Here is a 16,457-nt window from a genome sequence, read left to right as displayed (position 1 = left end):
ATGTTATTACTTTGATCGAATTACCCAGCATAGCTCCTGTGATTTGCACAGCATGCATTCTGCACTCCACAGTTTAACAACTCCCTGGTGGTTTTGCAATACTTTATGTAGGTTCAGAGGTGTTTGAGTTGCTAGATCAAATACAGCAGGCCTAGTTAAATTTGAATTCTAAGCCATATATATGTGAGTATATATGTAGTGTGAGAAGACTCATGGACAGTTCTCATAAAGTAAAATGAGCAAGTAGAAAATGTAATCGTCTCAAAATACGGTATTACATCAATTAAAAATTCTTTTGTTGACCTATTTCGGAATGCATGAGCCTAAAATTGTTGGAAAGAACCTTAAATTTTATTTCCTAGTGTTATAGCTCATAAAAATTCTATTTCACTCACTCTGTATTTATCTAGTTGAAAAAAATGTATATGGGATATTGATTTTAGTCAAGAATTTACTAAAATCGATTTAGTCAAGAATCCAGCCAGGTCAGTGATGAGTTCATTCAGATATATAATTTACAAACTAACATTGCCAAAAATGACTGCATCTTAGACCAGATTTACTAAATCAATTAGTGCTCTCTCAGACAGTTCTTTACTTAGACGCTGTCTCCTGATTATTTCCAAGTTTTAGATTAACCATGTATATGTAATTAAAAGTTAAAAGATTTATCATAAACTGTAATCATTATGGTTCATAAAATCTTCATCAAAACTGTTTATTATAAAGGGGTGCCTAGGTGGCTCAGTCGGTTGAGCCAAGTCACAATCTGAGGGTCCTGGGGTAGACCCCCCACATCAGGTTCCACACTGAGTAGAGAGTCAGCCTCTCTCCCTCTGCTTCTGCCCCACCCCCTACTTGTGTGCTCTCTCTCTCTCTCTCTCTCTCTCTAAAATAAATAAATAAATAAATAAATAAATAAATAAATAAATAAATAATAATCTGTTTTAAAAACTTGATTTATTATACAGTTGAAAATACTGCAATTTAATTAAAATGTTAAGGTTATATCTCTTATTTTTGTACCCCCATGCAAAATAGAAATAGAGATTTTTATCTTATCTAGATATTAAGAAAATCTTACATTTTAGTGTAGGAAAATCTTACATTTTAGTTGACCCTATGGTGATTTCATTTGTACCAAGTAAAATTTGAGTATTTTAGAATTAAAACAATCTCTCAACCTAAATTGAGAAAAAAATAGTGCAGTCATTGTGCCTACTATGCACACCTTGCAGACAATCATTTGAAAATAAGAAGAATAATAAGATGAGGTAATTCCTCTTGTTTGTTTATTTCAAAATAGTTGTATACCTTTAGAAACTAGGAGGCGCTGTCTATTATTTATGTGACTTCTTTCCTGTTTACTTTTGTGTTTACGTTACTTACTGTGACACATAACATCTGGAATTTTAAAAATCGAGGCATGCGTTGATTTAGGCCAGAGTTCAATACACAAACATCCAAACATTTTGTACATCATATATTGAATCTGTGTGAGGTATTTATATAAAATGACCATTGCAAATGCCCACAGGGGAGCTGCTTTAAGGAGATGGTACATCATTATAAAACACAACATGTTTCCACACCTACCAAAGAACCTGATTAACTCATTTACAGGTTTAGAAACCCTGTATGTTTTGAGCTATGGGAGGATGTTCTTCCGTAGTGTCATTTATCAAACTCTCTCTGACATTCTAGTAGATGTTCAATTGGGTTCAAGTTCAAATAAATTTGGAAAAACTAACAACTCCATCTCCCTCTTCACAATCGATGGGATACTCTAATGAATTTAAGGAGCCCTACTCAATGTGCCTACTTGAAAAGCAGACTGGCTTACATTCAAATCCTAACTGGACCACTATTAATGAGATGGTCTTAAATAGTTATTCTGTATGTTGGCAAATTGAACACCAATAAAAAATAAATTTATTATTAAAAAAATAAATAAATAAATAGTTACTTAGCATAATCCTCAGTTAACAGTGTTAGAAAAACTAGAGCCAAAAAAAAAAAAGAAAAGAAAAGAAAAACTAGAGCCAAACTAAAAACCAACACCCCTGATCCCCATGCAACCTGCAACCTCAGGGCAGCGAGGTTGCAACAATGCTCACTCTTTTCCCCAAATAGAAAGAATAGTACCTGTCTTATACACTTCCTGGGAAGATTAAATAGGAAACCCACAATCTAACATGGTCATTACATTAAGCTGTCGATCTATTTCTCAAACCCATTTGATCATGAAACTTTTATTTTGTGTAGAGAACATCTGTTAATATCTTGCAAAACTACTGTGTTTGCAACACAATTAAGAAACACTGCTTCCTTTCAATTTATTTGGAAGGGTGGAACCATGGTGTTTAGCTACATGCCAGAGCTGGAACTTGGTCACATAATGACCTCTCAGACATCATCTTGGATATAAAAGAGGAAAAGAGAGACTACCATTTTTGCGACAAGAAGGAGCATATCAAACAGAATATGAGAGAAGTGGTCTGTCTTGGTTAATCTTTTAGCTGAAAGTCAGAAGAGCACTAAGTATATGAAGCCAAAGAAAAATATTTGTAAACTATCATTTTACTTTATTATATTAGGGGAAATCACTGCACTGTAAAAAACATTGCCCACTAATGTGTTTTGCAAACATTTGTATTTACTTGTGATTAAAGACACATATTAGTGTGGTTTTAATGATTGACAGATGCATGTGTAGTTAGCCTCTCTACATTGTAATTACTGCTTTTTAAGCCATTTCAGTTTTATGGCCAGCCACCTACTGAAGTAGCAATGTGACACACTGGGTCTAACAAGGGGACTAAGCAGAGGGCTGAGACCTGGGCCTGCCTTGGAATCCTATCACTGTGTGAAACCGGACCTCTTGGGCCTTAGTTTCCTTATCTTTATGTATTTTTTAAGATTTTATTTATTTATTCATGAGAGACACACGGAGAGAGGCAGAGACATAGGTAGAGGGAGAAGCAGGCTCCCTGTGGGGATCCTGATGCAGGACTCGATCCCAGGATCCCAGGATCACGGCCTGAGCCAAAGGCAGATGCTCAACCACTGAGCCACCCAGGTGCCCCAGTTTCCTGATCTTTAAAATGACACTAATAATGGCTTTTCTGTAAGAGTCTCAAAGGATGATAAATCTCATATATGAAATTTCTAATGCATTAGAGAAACTCAAAATAAATGAAGCTATTTTGAAGAGAAACAAAAGTACCCAAATACTGAACTTCCAGCCTCTTAGTAAAATATTTTAAAACGAATATAAGACAAGGACCCACAATTGTTCACCTTTAAAAAGCTTAAGCAGGGGATCCCTGGGTGGCGCAGCGGTTTGGCGCCTGCCTTTGGCCCAGGGCGCAATCCTGGAGACCCGGGATCGAATCCCACATCGGGCTCCCGGTGCATGGAGCCTGCTTCTCCCTCTGCCTGTGTCTCTGCCTCTCTCTCTCTCTCTCTGTGACTATCATAAATAAATAAAAAAAATAATTAAAAAAAATAAAAAGCTTAAGCAAAAGTTTTTAAGCAATAAAAATTTCAGAGAAAAAATATTAAAATCGTGTTTGATGATATATGTATTTTTCAATGTTACAATTCTTAGGTTCGTGTTTCTGTGACAGAATTTTAGAATTTTGGCTAGTAGCAAAGTACTTTGTCACTACAAACCATAAGTACTTAATAGGAAAGGAGACTTCATCTGGAGGTAATTATTTACAGAATAATTTCTCTTTTCTCTCCTTGTTGGCCTAGTATTCAACTCAGACATAGCAAGACTTTTTTTGTTGTTGTTTTTAACTTGGCCTGCCTTTTCATTTAGTCACATGACCTTATTCTTATCTAAAACCCTCTCCCTATTGCTTTTTTTTTTTTTTTTTTTAGCATATTTATTTTTTTGTTTAAGACCATTCATTCGCACCTTGTCTCATTCACCAGTTCTGGACAGTACAAATCACCTCAGCTGTAAACTCTTTTTCTCTTCATTCATAAGCACACTAGTATATGTTTATAGCATTTGCTTGTTAGTATTCTAGGGATGAGAAATTTTAATAAATAGGAGAGAAGAAAACACATGACTCTCTGTTACCTGTAGAAACAGAACAAGGGGGTGCCTGGGTGGCTCAGTGGTTGAGTGTCTGCCTTCGGCTCAAGGCATGATCCTGAGGTCCTGGGATCAAGTCCCACATTGGGCTCCACATAGGGAGTCTGCTTCTCCTTCTGCTTATGCCTCTGCCTCTCTCTGTGTGTCTCTCATGAATAAATAAAGTCTTAAGAAAAATAAAAAGAAACTTAGGAGAATAATTATGTTTTCTTGAGTAACTAAGTCCAAACCTAATTTAGAACTGTTTCAATTCACATTGAAAAAACCTCAAACCTAATTGTGTTCACTGGTGCTCTTCAGATTTTAATGATGATGAAGATTGTGTATTTAATGGGACAATAAGAATTTAAAGATTTGCCTTTCTCTGGGATCCCTTGCTCTTGAAACATAATGATAAAATTCACCATGAGAGGGTTATAGTCAGTATCATTCTTATTTAGAAAAGAGGGAAGAAACGAACATGCAGTGGGTTCCCACCACGTGAATATTTTTCTGGATAATAGGTAGTAACTACCTTGGATAGGTGATTCTATAAACACAGGTCAGTCTGACCCTCTAGGTTTTATTGTTACCTCTTTGAAAAGACTTGCCAAGTGGAAGTTACAAGCTTTCTCAGAGATCATAATGCCTGTCTAGTATGAACATCCTCATGCTGTTCTGGAGCTTTCCAGCCTTCTTCTTAATAGAACAAGTGTGAGGATTTGGAGACAGACCAAAACAATTGCATGTCATTTCATTCAACTCAAATCAGTTCAATTCTGATCACATCTCTTTTCCTGGGAAATGAATGAGGAGCCCCACGCGTAAATGTGAAGAGGAGCATGTCACCATTTTTTCTTAAAAACAAATGATTTCTAGATCCTCTCATCACCCCATACTACTCTCCTCCAGTACTGTAGCTACAGTGGGCTTCTTGCTGTTCCTCAGATATACTGAGTCAGATTCCGTCTCAGGGCTCTTTCCTCTCCCTGGAAAAAGTAACCCCCCAAATATTTGGATGGACCGTTCCAGATTCTTAATCTGGCCTCAGCTCAAGGCCTTCTTCTCAAAGAGGTCTCTCCTGATTATCCAACTGAAGTTACTCCCCATTCTATGACCCCCTATCATTTTCTACCATGTATTTAATACTGCCTGAACTGTTTACTGATTTGTCAGTCACGTACTCTGTTAGAGCAGAGTTTGTGTCTTGTTTAGCACCTAGAATAGAGCCCAAATAGTAACAGACAACAACACGTCTGCTGAATGTGTTGGCTGGATTATTTCCTTGGACTCCCCTCACTTTGGGAGATGCAGCGTGGGATCCATTCAGACTCTGCTGCTGCCTCATTCTGTCACTGCAGGGATTAATTTATTTCATCCTCCACTAACAGATATGGTCGTACCTCACATGTCTGTTATGATAAAACAAGATAATGTGTGAGGAAATGTTTTTAAGCAGTAAAGACCTCCTAGATGAGGTGAGGTAAGGCAAGGCTGATAAAGCCATCATGATCGCAGTTAGACTTCATGCCAGGGCCTAAGCTAAGTACTTTCCATACATTGTCCCACTTAACTTTCACAGCACCCTTATTTCATTCTTTTACCCAGACAGCACAGAAATTGAAACTGAGTCAAAGACAATGACTCATTTACAGAATCCATGCCCAGCTCTGTTTGATTTCAAAGCCTGAGGCCCTAATCCTAAGAAATTCTACTTACAAATTTACATGAAAAATATCTTTATGTTCTAGATAATGTTAAGTGGTCATTTAATTCATTCTTTTGTCTCTTTCCTTTTTAAAGATCCTGATGAATTTGAGCAAATATATGAGCCCCTGGATGTCAAAAGTAAAAAGATTCATGTAGTGGACAGTGGCCTCACATTTAACCTGCCATACCCCTTGATCCTGAGACCCCAGAGGGGAGTTGATCTGATTATCTCCTTTGACTTTTCTGCACGACCAAGTGACTCTAGTCCTCCGTTCAAGGTAAGGAGAACTTACATAGCATTCCATTATCTAGCATGTTCTTTCTCATGCCTGGATATATCTTAGTCCTCTTTGCTCCAGTTTCTCATCCCTTGAGCCTATTTTTCTACGTGATTATGAGTCCTATTTTAAAAACACAGATGTGATTCAGTTGCTTCCCTTCTTAAAGAAGCTTATGAAAAGAAAATGAGAAAAATAGAAAAAGGAGAAACTTGTAAATGGTTCCCATGGCCCACATTAATAAAGTTCACAGTCTTAGGCAGAACAAGAATGATGCAACATATCTGAAGTTCAAGGAAATTAGGCTGAGATTTGGATGTTAGCAAGAAAAAGATAATTAAAACCATGCATGGGAAGGGATACTCAGAGAAGAGGACATAAAATGCTATTTTGAAGATCCAACAGCAATCATCAGGGGAAAATAACGAGAATCAAGGAAGTGTACAGTGTTGTAAAAAACAATTGAAGGTATTTAACAACAAGGAAGTCTTTGGTAAACTGGACAAAGCAGTTTCAATACTGCAAAGACTTGAAGGAGGAGTGGAAGATAAGAAAATGGAGATAGGGCACCTGGGTGGCTCAGTCAGTTAAGTGTCTGCCTTCGGCTCAGGTCATGATCCCAGGGTACTAGGATTGAGCCCTGTGTCGTGCTCCCTGCTCAGCAGGGAATCTTCTCCTCCCTCTCCCTCTGCCGCTCCCCACTGCTCATGCTCTCTCTCTTGCTCTCTCTCTCTCAAATAAATAAACAAAATCTTTTTTAAAATTGAGATAATCCTGTAGACTGTCCAGGAAAGAAGGAGATGTGCCGTGTCTGTAAGAGGAGGTGAGGAACAGGAAAACCGTGTACGTGGAGAGGTGGGTTGTTAATAGAAGAGATTTGAACGTGTTTAAATGCTGATGTCTGGGGGTCGTTAATGAAGATGTTATTGGAGAATGGAGAGATGACGTATCTGATAGGGTCACAGCCCTGGGAAGGTTATAGGGGTGAGGAGTGCAAAGGAGATATAAAAATACAGGTGGAGAGTAGTATAGAAACATCTATATTAGGGCAAGAGAGGAGGGAGAAGATGATGGCTGCGGGTGGAAGTTCACTGTTTACCTAACAGTGAGAGGAGAAGTTAACAAAGTACTCATCTGATGACTTTTCACCCTTGTAGAAATTAGAAGTCATTATTATCTTTTGAGGGTGAGAAGGTAGAGGTGGTGAAGCCAGGATTGTGGGGAGAATAAAAGTCTGCCTCTGAAGAAATAAGAACAAATTCTGAATAGGCCAATATATTGCTTAGCAGCACTGTGGCCTCACCCATGTGAGACCATAAATGTTACTCTTTCCTCCTCCTGGAACACCTCAAACTTTCTTTAGATCATCTCAACTGTTACCTTTCCTGACCTCCACAGCTAGAGTTTCAGTACAAAGGACTTAGTAGATTCTTCTAACATGGCAATGTTCGTGGTGTATGGTCTATATTTGTTTACAATATATATATCTCTTCCACTGTCTGCGAGCTCCTTGGGCACTAGGACACTATTCTGAATGTATGTTTTGTTTTAATCACTTGGTTTTAATAGTATTATAAGTGCCAGCCGAAGTATGAGTAAGTCATTTTTTGTGAGTGAATGAATGAAATGCTGTAAGAGTCATAGAGTTATTAACCCTATTTCATAGAGTAAGAAATGGAAATTCATAGAGATTAAGTGAAACTGTCCATGATCTCCCAACCAGGAAGAGCCAGTGATAACCCAGGACCTCTGACATCTCCTTTCCTTCCCATTATACTGTGATCAAACTGCTCTCAAGATTAAGAGTGGCTATCACAACTCTTTAATATATATAAAGTCTCATATTTTAAAAATGCTTTCATGTTTGATTTTTTTTTTGAGGCAGTTAATCACTAGAAAACAAGGATTGGTGAAATAGGCAATTTCATCATATCAACAACTTAAGTAAGATAATGGGTGAACAGAACATAGCCCAGGACCTGGCTGGGAAAGTGCTAGCTATGAAGTGGTCAAGCTGGACCAGATTCGAAGACTCCAGAATGGCAATCTAAGGATCTTTCCCCTTCACTAGCTGCCTCCTTTGAATACATTGTACATGTACTTTTTTCTGTGCAGTGTGCTGTGTACAGCAGTTAATGATAAACCATGGTTCTTGATCTCCATAACATTTTAGCTTTCTTGGGGGAAAGACTTTTATATACAAGAGTCGTTTGGAAGGAAAATAAGAAAAATATTGATAAATAGTTACTTGACTTTATATAAGCATGTGTATTATGGGCAATCCATATAAGAATAGATTGGTGTGTCCTGGAGCAGATGAGCAGGGAAATAATTAGAATAGGATGAAAATGGCACATGGATGGCAGTAGACCAATCTGAAGAAATGGAGCAATCTGGTTAGAAGTGATAAATACTAAGCTCCCATCAGGAGGGCTTTAGGGCTGGATGATGGGAAATAGAGAATCAGTGATGGGTTTGCAGCTGACAAATGACTTCATGAAATTGGAATTTTAGGATGATTAATCCCACAGTGGAAAGTAGGATGAATTGGAGAATGAAGAGCAAAGATTAAAATTAAGAAGGATTATACTGCAGAGCACCTGAGTGGCTTGGTCAGCAAAGCATCTGACTCTTGATCTCGGCTCAGGTCCTGATCTCCACATCGTGAGCTTAATCCCTGCATTTTTTTTCTTTTTTAAAGATTTTATTTATTTATTCATGAGAGACACACAGAGAGAGGCAGAGACACAGGCAGAGAGAGAAGCAGACTCCACAGAGGGAGCCCCATGTGGAACTCTATCCTGGGACTCCAGGTTGCACTCTGGGCCAAAGGCAGGCACGAAACTGCTGAGCCACCCAGGCATCCCACAAGCCCTGCATTAAAAGAAAAGTTAAGGGATCCCTGGGTGGCGCAGCGGTTTGGCGCCTGCCTTTGGCCCAGGGCGCGATCCTGGAGACCCGGGATTGAATCCCACATCGGGCTCCCAGTGCCTGCTTCTCCCTCTGCCTGTGTCTCTGCCTCTCTCTCTCTCCCTCTCTCTCTCTCTCTCTCTCACTGTGTGCCTATCATAAGTAAATAAAAAAAAAATTTAAAAAAAAAGAAAAGTTAATTTTTTTTTTTAAAAAAAAAGAGGGATTTAGTATAATCCAAGCATAGGATAATGAAGTACTGTCCAGGTGAGGTGACCAATAAAGCCAAAAGCAGGATTTGATGACCCATGAGCAGCAGTGGGGAGGTGAGTTCCAGTGGATGACTCTAAGATGATATCTTAGAAACTGGTTCTGGAGGTGGAAGAAACTGTATTATTCATTTCACCAATGGGAGTGTAAAATGTCAAAGCCATCATTTTATATATGAATCACAGCTCTACTACTTCATGAGTTAACATTGGGAAGGTTTTAGAATATCACTTTGTACCTCTCAAAAGAACCATTGTATTTTGTCGTGGTTTTTAAATGCACTCTCATTCATTATTTCTAATTAAGAATATGTACTTACTGTAAAAAAATTTGGAAATTTGGAATATATATCATTTCTATTATTCATAGACAACAGCTGCTGGTATTTTACTGTTTTCCTTTAGTCTTCCTTGTGTGTGTGTGTGTGTGTGTGTGTGTGTGTGAACACCAGGATCATACTGCTTTGCATTCTGCTTCTTTCTACTTAAAATTATAAGCATCTTCCCATATTGTTAAATATTTTTAAACATAATTATAAATACAGCATGGTATGTAAATATCCAAGAATGTTTTAACAATGCTCTGTTTTCGACTTTCAGATTATTGCTATCTTGTCACTTTCTTTCTAGTGATCATCCTCACATGTGAATCTTTAATCACACTTTTTATTAATTGCTTGGCTTCTTAGATATGGATTAGTTTAGGATTTTAATAAATATTTTAAGATTGCTTTCTCATAGAGTTGCACCAAATTACATTACTATATCAGATTGTATATGCAAGTCCTTGTTTTACATTGCTGTGCTGGCTGAAAAATATTAAAGACAAAGTAAAAACAATTTACAATATGACAGAAAGAAAAATACATTTTGCTTCAATTTTTCTGCTTTGCCTGTGAGAGTAAATAGTTTGCCATGACTATTTTATGCTCATGTTTTTAAACTATTTTTAATTAAATAATTAGTATTACTGCTATTAAGTATTATTTTATAGCTTAAGGATATTAAAGTTTATTTTATTTTTGCAAATATGATCAATGAGTCTTTTGTATAGGGTTTTTTATTTCTGATGATTTTAACATTTTAAATATTTATGTAGTCACTTCTCTCACTGGTTTTCTTCTTGAAATTCATATTTAACAAGACCAGTTGCATACAGATTGATATTTTTCCTTTTATGATATACTTTTAAAGTATTCTAACTCATTAATGCATTTTTCAAGCTCATTTGGAATATTAAAAATGATTTTTTCAACTTATGAGCGTTATAATTGTCATTATAAAATATGCATTTCTTTGTGGATCTAAAAGATTACCCAAATATAATAATAATTATTATTATATTATTTTTTAGAGAGAGGAGGGGGTGGAGGGGCAGTGAGAGAGGGAGAGATAAAAAGAATTTTAAGCAGGCTTCATGCCCAACCCAGAGCCTGATGCAGGGCTCTATCTGACAACCCTGAGATCATGACCTGAGCCAAAACCAAGAGTCAGACACTTAACTGACTGAGCCACTTAGGTGCCCCTGAAAGATAATTTTTAAATTGATATAAATACTACACTATTAATGCTGAAGTAGGACACTTGTTTTTTTTATTATTTTCAGGATATTATTTTAGATATAGTAAGTTTTAAAAATTGATGAGGAATCTACATGAAGGTTTTTGACAGGAGGGGGAAAGAAGCTCCAGTGTAATAACAGGATTTTATTATATCAGTTAAATAGTGAGTAGTTTTCTGTTTTTGAGATTGAAATATGAATGCCATTTGTAATAAATAGCAGAGCAAAAATACTGAGGCAGGAATTAAAATTGTAAACTTTATTTCACAATTATTGATAAAAGCATTTCATACGTATAGTTAAGTGTCAGATTTTGTGAGGGAGATATGAATGGTAGATATCACGGCTTTTGATAGAGGCAATCACAGTTATTTTATCTATGTTGTAACTGGCCTTGGAAACTGATGATGTCAGTATCAGTAATAGTAGAGGCTTTTTTTTAAGATTTGTAGTCACACACCCTAATGGTCTGGTTATAAAAAGCCTCATGATTCTAAATAAGATTCTTATCAATGGATTTAAGAAAAGGAGCTCTAGGTTTCATTTTCGTCAAGTTTTTTGTTGTTGTTGTTGTTAACCCTTTAATAGCTTAGATAAATGCCATGCAAATTTATTTCACCATTAGGGCCAATCCAAGGAGAATTCTAATAGCATTTGTCTTTAATATTGGTCATGAAAATAAACCAGGGTCTTCCTATTCAAGTCTGCAAAAGAAACACACTGTGACATTAGAAAAAAAAAAAAAATTTTTTTTTAAGAAAGTTTGGCTTGAGGAGCAAGCAAGGAGTATAAGAAAATTCAGAGGACCCCTGGGTGGCGCAGCGGTTTGGCGCCTGCCTTTGGCCCAGGGCACGATCCTGGAGACCCGGGATCGAATCCCACATTGGGCTCCCGGTGCATGGAGCCTGCTTCTCCCTCTGCCTGTGTCTCTGCCTCTCTCTCTCTCTCTCTGTGTGTGTGACTATCATAAATAAACTTAAAAAAATAAAAAAATAAAAAGAAAATTCAGTTTGCCCCTAGAGATTTTTTTTTTGCCTTACTAATTTTTTTAGAGACTACTAGATTAGAATTACTATGCCATAAATTATGTTATTTTATATTATGCTGCTATATATTGGACATAAATCTAACTCAGTTTTTCAGTGCCCTTTGAAATGCTTAGTGAACAGAAACCAGAACAATGGATTCATTTTCTTAAAAATAAAGGAAAGAAGGAAGGAGAAAAGGAAGGAGGAGGCAATAGGGAAGGCAAAGAGAAGGAGGGAAAGAAGGAAAATTGGAGATAAGCCAGTCTCCACAAATGACAGAAGTAATGTATCTAAATTGACTTTATCTTTCTGTTTTTCACTCAAGGCCAAAATTCCATCAAACTCCCCCCGCCCCCCCAACACACACAAATAAAACAAAAACAGAAAAAGAATTTATTTTTCCATACTAACCTGATTTATTTGTTAACATTAAGGAATGATCCTTGTTTTAGAACCTCTGCATATGATTTACTTAAGACTTGTATTTTGGGTTGCAACATCATGGTCCAAGTGTTAGCTTTCCGGGCATTGATCCACTGTGGCTGATAAAAAGAACTGCCTGTTGTTAAATGTACCATTTATGGATTTACCTTAACTATTAGTTTCTAAGGGCTACCATCATAAATGACCACAAATGCATGCTTAAAAACACAGAAATGTATTCTCTCACAGTTTGGAGGACAGAAATTGAAATCAAAGTTTCCTCTGGGCCACACTCCCTCCAAAGGCTCCAGTGGAGAATCTGTCCTTGCCTTTTCCAGCTTCTGGAAGCACTAGACTTTCCTTGGCTTGTGGCTGCATAACTTCAGTGACAGCCTCCACCTCCAATGGCCCCTCCTGTATGTTGTGTCTTCTTAAAAGGACATTTGTCATTGGCTCTATGGCCCACTCAGAACCCATGATGATCTTATCTTCAGACCCTTAGCTTAATTACCTTTGCGAAAACCCATCATTCAAATAAGGTCACATTCACATGTCCTGGGGCTGGATGGAGGGTTAGAGAATGGACTTATCTTTTGGAGGGCCACCACTGAACCTGCCACATCTGTTTTGGTCATTAAGGATCAGATGCCTTGGGATGAGTAGATACACCCAACATTAAGTTCTCTACATATTTTTGTGAAGTTATAGTGACATCTTGATGAAGAACTAATGAGAACTGTAAAGTACTACACATGATTAAATATACGAAATTATTTTCATGCTATTATAAAGCTCTTGGATCTTAAATACCAGCATGCTTTTTATTGGAAGTGTTGATGACCATACCCACAAAATATTGAATTCTAAATTGTAGCTTCTGTCCATTGTATCTTCTATTACTTGCTTCATTCATCTTTTTAAGATTCAACTTATTTACATATTTACATGCATATTTATACTTCTACCTCTTCCCAATCCAAAAATAGATTTTAAATATTGAGAATCATCATAGAAAGCACATGTCTTAGGTGTGTGCAGAGAAAAAGCTCATTTCCTCTTGAGAGAAGCTAATTTATTATATATAAATATGTATTTATACATTTAAGAATACATAAAAATATATATTTATCCACATATAAAAATAAATAAAATGGCATATATATGCCACTCATGCTCTAGTTTGAATATATTTCTGTGTTACACTGTATTTCTTATCCTTCATGTCTTAATACTCAAAATTAGAATATCTTACAAGTATCACTTTGAAGGGTACTGTCAAATTTTTATCTCCATAGAAAATCATTTTATTTTATTTTATTTATAAAGATTTTATTTATTCATGTGAGACACAGAAACATAGGCAGAGGGAGAAGTAGGCTCCCTGCTGGGTGCCCAATGCAGTACTCGATCCCAGGACCCTGGAGCCCCTGATCATGACCTGAGCTGAAGGCAGATGCTCAACCACTGAGCCACCCAGTTCCCCTGAAAAATCATTTTAGTACTATGTAAATTACCATGAATTAGTCTATGGAAATCTGAAGCATATGAGGGGTCCAACAAACAAAATGGATACTTACTATAGAAAACACTTCTGGCACGTTGCCTAATTTATGAAGCAGCAATATTCTGGCTCATGGCATTCTTCTAAAATACTCTTTTCAAACTCTGCTCTACTCCTAGTCTGGGTCATTGTTTCTCAGTCTTTACAAACAGGGAAACGAGACATCAGAGAGGAGATCATTTTTCCATCCTGTAATCACCGTCTTTATAGTCATCAGTTTTTAACCTTTTCCACAGAAGGATCATATCAGGAAAGGGAAAGTTTCAATTGCTTCCCGATTCCAGCATGAAATATCTATCTAAAAATAGCTTGGTCTTTTACCTCACGCAGTTCCCTTTTCCTCTTTCTCCACACATCCACACACATCATTAGTCATCCTGAGTCATGTTTGTAAACACTAGAAAGCTCTTTTTTGCCTCATTCTCACGCAATTGATCCACAGTATGAACTTCTGGTTTTATTTTGGTGTTGAATAATCTTGAATGAATAATTGTGAAAGTGCCAGACAAGAAATAAACTGAGTAATTCAACTGAACAGAGGGTAAAAAGGCTGGTGATAAACGTTCCCTCAAATTTCAAACTATATATATATAGTTTGAAGAAAAATATACACACACACACACACATACCATATATATATATAGGATTTTCAGTAAAATATCATATTTTGTCTGTGAGTTTATGCAACAACTGCTTTAATATACATGAAATCCTGTGTTCGCCCAGGTTTTATTGTAAATGGCATTGAGAGTAGATCAGCTTAAAATTCACAACATTCCAGAAATATCAAGAACAGTAAAAGTTCAGGGGCACCTGGGTAGCTCAGTCAGTTAAGCATCTGCCTTCAGCTTAGATCATGGTTGCAGGGTCCTGGGATCAAGCCCCACATTGGGCTCCATGCTCAGCAGGGAGTCTGTTCTTCCTCTCCCTCTGTGTGCTTGCTCTTGCTCTCTCTCTCAAATAAATTAATCTTAAAAAGAAAAGAAAAGAAAAGAAAAGAACAGTAGAAGTTCAATGTATATTTTTCTATAAATTTAAGGTACTATTTTAAATGTAAATATAAATATTTTAAATATAAATTATATTGTTAAATATAAATTACCGAGTTTTTGAAAATACATTATCTCGTTTAATCCTCACAGCAATCTTGAGGAAGATAATGGTATTAACTTTACATACAATGATAGAAAATGAGTTGCTGAGAAATAAGAAACAGGTGGGATGTAAGTGAAATCAGATTGGGAACCTACTAATTCAGGGATAGTGAACAACCTGTTTGTTTGGATGATTGATTGGTTCTTATGATTCCAATGGTGCCATTAGCGGTATATCACTACATATACACCACAAAATAATTTCTTCCCTGTTGACTTTGTGGTGGCTACAGAGTATGTCTCAGACTACCTGGCTAGCAAATTAAGGTGCCTGTGTTTGAGGTGGGCTTTTTAGACTGCACAGCCCAGGCATGAAGCCATCCATCATATCCTCTGCCTCTGTTATACTGCACTATAACATCTATTATTTATCTTTCCCATTATTTATGATCTTCAAGGATTCAAAGACAGCCAAGTTATGCCTAGAACATTAGCAGGTGCTCAATAATAATTGTTGAGTGAATTAATGTAACACTCTGAGAAAATAGTCCACATACCCTGCAAATCCCATGGTAAATACTTTTTACATGGAATTTACTACAGTTTTAAACCAAAGGAGTTATTTGATTATTATCTCTCACTCACCAGGCTATAAATCCCATAATGACAAGAGTTTCACTCACTATGATGTCCCCACCTCCTAGCATGGACCTTTGATTTGTAGCTAATAGTTATTGATGAATAAATTGATGCGATGACAAAGAATAGTTTAAATAACTTAATATTGTAATGGTCATTTCCATAAAACCTCATCTCCATGGGGAATTTCTCTAATATTGTACCTCTCTTTTTCTTTTTCTTTCCTTACTTTCCTCCTTCCACCCCTTTTCCTCTCTTTATTGACATTTATTTATCAAACTTTTGTCAGGCACTTCTAAATACTATACACACATTCTTTTATTCTTTTTTTTTTAAGATTTTATTTATTTATTCATGAGAGACACACACACAGAGAGAGGCAGAGACACAGGCAGAGGGAAGAAACAGGCTCCATGCAGGGAGCTCGACATGGGACTCAATCCCGGGTCCCCAGGATCACACCCTGGGCTGAAGGCGGCGCTAAACCACCAAGCCACCCAGGCTGCCTGACATCCTTTTATTCTAATGCAATCATGAGATATATATTTTTATTATCATATTTATTTTATATTTGGGGATATTGAGTGTGGAGACATCAGGAAACATGCCCATGGGCCCAGAGCTTGCACTTGACCTTAGGCAATTGGGTCCCAAAGTCTGAGCTGTTGACACTGAGAGTCTGCTGCTTATTTTCCCACTACACCTCAAGCTGTGTATAAATATAACTAAGCTGTATTTATGGCATCTCTCCATATTGATTTATACTTTCTAGTTTAAATCTAATACTGCACATGTCTGCTTACCCACTCCATTAGTCAGCCTTGATGCAGAAACAAACCTAAAATCTCAGTGGCCAACAATAAACGTGTATTTCTTGGTCATGTTTCATGTCAGCAG

At 36.9% G+C, this 16,457-nt stretch overlaps 1 protein-coding gene across 5 annotated transcripts in view; it reads left to right on the top strand.

Annotated features, from left to right (window-relative positions):
- The window catches only part of PLA2G4A (phospholipase A2 group IVA), a 151,813-nt gene that overhangs the window by 123,851 nt on the left and 11,505 nt on the right, over positions 1–16,457 (top strand). For all 5 annotated transcript variants that reach the window (XM_041725655.1, XM_041725629.1, XM_041725646.1 and 2 more), the window contains one exon: positions 5,891–6,075. In XM_041725655.1, the coding sequence (XP_041581589.1) occupies positions 5,891–6,075 (185 nt within the window). The remainder of the gene's footprint in view (positions 1–5,890; positions 6,076–16,457) is intronic.

The sequence above is a fragment of the Vulpes lagopus genome, chromosome 1 (assembly GCF_018345385.1).
Source record: "Vulpes lagopus strain Blue_001 chromosome 1, ASM1834538v1, whole genome shotgun sequence".
In the NCBI taxonomy this organism is placed as follows: domain Eukaryota; kingdom Metazoa; phylum Chordata; class Mammalia; order Carnivora; family Canidae; genus Vulpes; species Vulpes lagopus.
The sequence above is the reverse complement of the archived record's forward strand: the minus strand, read 5'-3'. Positions and strand labels throughout refer to the sequence as shown.